Raw genomic sequence first — 5,420 nt, forward strand, 5'->3', positions numbered from 1 at the left:
GGCGAGGGACGTGCTCTGGATGCCACTGCCGCTGGCGAGAGCATGGCCAGGGTCTGTAACACATCACCTGGAAATTAATGAGGCCAAAGCACAGTGTTGGGGTTATTACTGGCTGAGTTTGCCATGTGAATGAAAAGCTTGATGCCCACAGGTTATGGCTTTGGGGAAGAAATCCTGAAAAGCTCTTCGTTCCCCCTGCCCTCTCTTCCCATCATGTCAGCTCCCAATCCCTTGCTCTCCCTTCTCTTCAACCTTGGGATTTTTCCCCTTATGAGAAGTTAGCTCACACCTCGGCCTCAGCAAAGCAAATCCTCAACGCAGCGGCACGTTATCTAAATCCTCTTAGGGACAGTGTAGAGCCAGACACCCCCAGCCCCCTCTGACCCGCTGCCCCCCACAACCCCCCCAGCTCTCGCAGCTCTGCACCGGGGAGCAGCAGCGTTCCTGTCTGTCTGTCCCCTCCGATGCCGCATCCAGGTGGCAGAGCTCCCGCTGACCCCAAATCGCCGCGGTTTGGGTCCTGGCACCCAGCCAGGGTGTTTGTGGTAGTGGAACTTGGTGGACTGTGATAAAACGGGAGGGTTGGCAGGGGTCTTGTGGCCTCTGAAGGACCAAAAACACCTGTCTGCACTGGAAAAGGATATTTCCTTAGGATTTGGTTTGTGTAAAACCCAGCAAAATCCTTGCTATCCAATGCATCTACCCCAGAAAGGGATTTTTCTGCTGTATTTCCAGTGCCACCTGTGGTGTGGGCACGGCCGAGAGGTGGCAGGGGCAGCCCGGGTAAGGGTGGGTGTTGTGCTTCCCCGTGACAGATTAGTGAGAGTCTTCAGTTTGCCTTTTTTTCCTGTTTTCTTTTTGGACGAGGGAAGCTGCATTGCAGAAATTTCAGAAAAGCTGTGCAATCTGAAAACAAGCTGGCAAAGTCCCAGCAGTAACTGGAGCCACTGGGAAACCGGGAGCTGGTGCTGCCGGTAAGGTTGGAGCCACGATATGGGCATTGTGGTCAGTCAGCAGGACTTAAAAATATCTAACTGTGGTTATTGAGGGCTACCTGGATGTCCTCCTCAGCTACTCAGGGTTGTACCTTTCCCAAAAGACACTCACGGGCTAAAACCACGCTGAGGGTTAAGGTGCTGGTGGTGCGACTTGTCCGGGCTGCGGTGGCTGCCCAGAGCCGGCTCTTGCCAGCCACGGCATCGGCGAGGATTTGCTGGGGTTTCCTGTTTTGCCTGCGCACACCGCTGGGCTTGTGCCACCCGAAGCAGCTTTTTTCAGCACTGAAAATTCTTCCCCCCCCCAAGCAAACAAGGAAAACATGTCTTTTTGTTGGTTTGTTTTTTTTTTTTTTGAGAGGAGGAGGGGATTTGGGAGAGCGCGAGCTGCAGGGCAGCGTGTTTTTTGCCCGTCTCCGTGTTTTCTGCCTGTCTCTGGCAGGCTGGAAGTACCAAAGCAAATTCCTCCGGGTTGTCTGGATCTCCCCTTGTTTTTCAAAGACCGGCCCTGGCAACGCGAGGGTAAACCACCGTCCACTCCGTGCTTCCCAGAAATGCCACATGGGTTGGAAATGTGCATCCCATCATCGGCAAAGCTGTTTTCTATCAAACCCCCTCGGCCTATGTTTACAGATATAACTCCCCGAGGGTTCTTTGGCATCGCAGTTGTCAATGCCTGAGCCCGCAAGCAGGAAACCTCGCAGCCCCCGCGCTGGCCGCTGAGCAAGAGGCCGCGGTGGCAGAGGGGCCTCTCTGAGCCCCAAACTGGGGCTCCCCACCTCTGCAGATTGTACCGTTGCTCTGGGAGCAGCCGTCATGCATAAGGAGACTATTTACAAGCGCTTAAAATAATACTGGCGACGCTAAAATACGTGTTGGGCTCATTTGATTTCCTCCCGCGTTGGAAGCTTTAAGGGTAGACTTGGGTCAGTTTTGTAAACTTTTCTCGGTGCCCAGCGAGGGCTGGGACCTTTTCTGGTCTTTAAAGCAAAACTGAGAGGCTTCATAACATCTTAATCTGCAACCACAGGCTTTAGCAAAATGCCAAATAACACAAGACTCCGAATAACGACACAAAAGACGGAAACACCAACAACTAGTCCTCCCTGCTGCAGCTCACACCAAGCCTCTGCAAGTAAATGTGCCCTGGGAGATGTCCTTCATCTTTCCTCTTTACTTGTGGCATATCCAGTCTCCGTCTATCTTCCAAACATTCGTCCCCACATAATCAGGTGAGCATCCCGTAGCTCCCGGGAGCCGGGCGGACTCCCTTGCTCAGCTCGGGGTGCCTTTTTCAGTGGTGTGAGCTGAGCCCAGTTCATTTGAAAACTCCCTTTAATGCTGATGTGAATATAGGTTAATACTCTTTGCTTGATATATGTTGGTAAAGTTATAGTCTTGCAGTTCAGGTTAGGCTAGATTAGATCCAGATGATTGATTTTTTTTTTATTATTTTTTTTCTCCCAATGGGAAGAGGTTCAGTTTGCATGGAGGTAACTAACTGTCCTGATCTAGAGCCTCACGTGAGCACGGTGGATGCTGCAAGTCATCGTGGGCCGCAGGTAGCTGCGGTTAGGGCTGAAACTCCCCCGGTGCTACCTCCTCCAGCTGCGCTGAGGCTGAGCTGCCTGCTTGTAACTCAGGATTCAGAAGGATTTTTCAAAAATGACAAATATGTAGAAGCACTGAAAGCACAGAAAGAAGAGGGACCTGAACCCTGCTGTAGTTCAGCATGGGAGAAGCACTGGCATCAGCGTTTTGGGCATTTTAAGAATATCATGATGGGGAATGCTGTTAAGGCAAACAGTCCCCAGCAGCAGCAATGTAACCAGCAAGTCTCTTTGCGTCAGAACGTCCTTCTAGGTCAGATCTTGGCATCTGTTGCACACAAGGGTAATTGAAGATGTATTTGGAGACCTAACGCAATCCTCACCCAAGCTAAGAGGTGCACCTACATGGACAGAAAAGGCTTATGTTTCAAGAGATGGACTCCAGCAGAAGCTCATCAGGTGGCATGGGAGGGATTTCCATGCTGTTTATTCGGCCAAAGAACTTGGGAAGAGACCAAAACTTAAAACGTGGAAGATTTCTCTTCATACGAATGTCCTGGCCGCTTTCGGTGATGGAGGGGTTGTTCCTGCGGCGCGTGAACCGAGCACGCAGGGCGGCACAGCTGTGGTGCAGCAGCTGGTCCTGGAACTCGGAGGTCATGAAGTAGTAGAGGACCGGATCCAGGCAACAGTTGAGGCTTGCCAGGCAGAGGGAGATGGGGTGGAAGCGGAGCGTGCTCCTGTGAACGGCGCAGTTCTGGATGATGTTCTCTATCACCATCATGAACAGAGGGAAGTTGATGTGGTAGGGGGTGAAGCAGATGAAGAAGACGGCCGCGCACATCAAGACCATGCGCAAAGCCTTCTGCTTCTCACTGGTGTTTTGCAGCTGCGTTGGACACTCCCGCAGGGACTGCCTCATCTTCCAAGTGCAGCAGGCAATGATGCCGAAGGGAATGACAAACCCAAACAGCTCCGCCACCGTCACCAGCGTGATGGAGGCTCCCGGGCTCAGCTGCTTCACGCCCAGGTCTGAGAAGCACGTGTTTGTGCTGTTGGACAAGGCTGGGCTCCTCACTACGAGCAAGGGTAAGCACGCTGCCCCGACGAAGAGCCAGACGGCAGCGCTGATGGCTACGTCGTACCGCCGCTTCCAGTCCTTGGCTTTGAAGGGATGGAGGAGGAAGAGGTACCGCTGGATGCTGATGCAGGTGAGGAAGCAAATGCTGGCGTACATGTTGAGATACTTCAGGTAGAAGCACACCTGGCAAAGAAAATTTCCAAATGGCCAGGTGTGGTTTATGTAGTAATACATCCGTAAGGGCAGTGAGAGGACATGGGCCAGGTCGGCCACGGCCAGGTTGATCATGAAGATGATGGCTTTGCTCTTCTTGCTGATGAAGCGGCACAAGACCCACAGGGGAGCGCTGTTTGCCAGGAGGCCGGGGATGAATATGAGGGTGTACGTGGTCGCGTACAGGGTGGACTGGAAGGACATCTGGGGATCAGTACAGTTCCCGGAGGACGCATTGCTCTCCATCTCGGCTGAGTCTCCTTGCTCATGGGGTGATTAAGGCGGGTGGAGGGCTTCTGCGGGGAGTAAAAACAGATGCTGTAAAGCCAAAAACTCTCCAGTATTTCCCCACGTGGTGTAAGTGCATGTCAGTACAGAAGAATAAGAACTTGTGTGTAGGTATGCGCAGGTGTACGTGCAAGAGCCGGGGCAGTGTGCGTGTGTTGGGAAGGGTGCAGAGCCAGACCCCGCTTACAGGCAGCGATGTCCGGGCATCTTCCAGGCAGCTCCTTTCGGACGTGTTCTGCAGGATTTCGTACCCTGCCACCCCCCTAAGGCGATACCACAATTACAGCGACATTGCAATTGAGCTCTGTAACATTAATCTCTTTATTGCTAATACCAGAGAGCTTTTTCAGCTCCCTGGGGTTTTTCAGGACCACTTTTATTGCGTATAGTTTTCTGTCAAACTCCTGTCAAATTGGTGTTCTCTGATAAGTCTACAAGCAGTTTGAGTGGGACTGTAAATAAATAGGGACTTTAAATGGCTCTAGGCACTGTCTTTTCAGATCCATGGAGAGATCTGATGTGAATTGGCAGCGAGGGTAATAATTAGCATCAGCAAACGATGGTGCTGGCAGGCAGCTGACCGGAGCAGAGGCCAGTGGGAGAGGTGCAGACAGATCTATCAGAGCTCTGGCTCCAGATTTAAGGCTGGATTTATAAGCTAATAGCTGGCCGAACACATGCCAGTTGCTCTGCTGGTCCTGCTAACTCAATTCCGGCACTCAGGGCACATTGTGCAGGCATTGTGTTGTAGCAACAGAAATTATCTCCCTTCATGTCCTGAACGGTTGCTGGTGGATAAATACATCTGCCTTTTAGTTAGAGTAGAATCAATGAATCATTATGGTTGGAAGAGACCTCAAAGATCATCAAGTCCAACCGTATACCCGATGTCACCATGCCCGCTAAACCCACTAAACCATGTCTTGAAGCGCCACATCTAGAGTAGAAATTCTTTTCAGCTATTTAGCCAGCCAGGGCTGAGGCTATTAGTGGGTCACGGGGAGTTCACAGGTACTCGCGCAGATCTCCGGAGAGGTGATGGATTTTGCCATTCGTGAGCAAAGCCCGCAGGGAAACAGTCTGCTCTTTTGGGAAGAGGCAATTCAGCAGCAGCAGGTTACAAACCAAGGGCCTGCAGCATCGTCTGCAGCAAAACGGTGCGGTTTTCCCCTTGGAAGCGGAGCCTGCAGCTGGCTGCAAGGTATCAGGCAGCCTGCCCTTCCCTTCCAGGAGACCAGAGCCTGCTCTGCCAGAGCCCTGAGCACCTCTTGTCATTGCCACCAAGCCCCTCAA

The 5,420-nt window shown here is 52.1% G+C and overlaps 1 protein-coding gene across 1 annotated transcript; it reads right to left on the reverse strand.

Annotated features, from left to right (window-relative positions):
• Positions 1-2,972: 2,972 nt before the first annotated feature.
• LOC104163539 (putative P2Y purinoceptor 10) lies at positions 2,973-4,085 on the reverse strand. The gene has a single exon (XM_009702574.1). The coding sequence runs from the start codon at positions 4,083-4,085 to the stop codon at positions 2,973-2,975; it is 1,113 nt and encodes a 370-aa protein (XP_009700876.1).
• Positions 4,086-5,420: the final 1,335 nt, after the last annotated feature.

This window comes from Cariama cristata, unplaced genomic scaffold (genome assembly GCF_000690535.1).
Source record: "Cariama cristata isolate BGI_N322 unplaced genomic scaffold, ASM69053v1 scaffold19126, whole genome shotgun sequence".
In the NCBI taxonomy this organism is placed as follows: Eukaryota; Metazoa; Chordata; class Aves; order Cariamiformes; family Cariamidae; genus Cariama; species Cariama cristata.

Excerpts from the sequence above, each read along its gene's own strand:
- LOC104163539 (XM_009702574.1), bottom strand. The coding sequence starts at position 4,085 with ATGGAGAGCAATGCGTCCTCCGGGAACTGTACTGATCCCCAGATGTCC.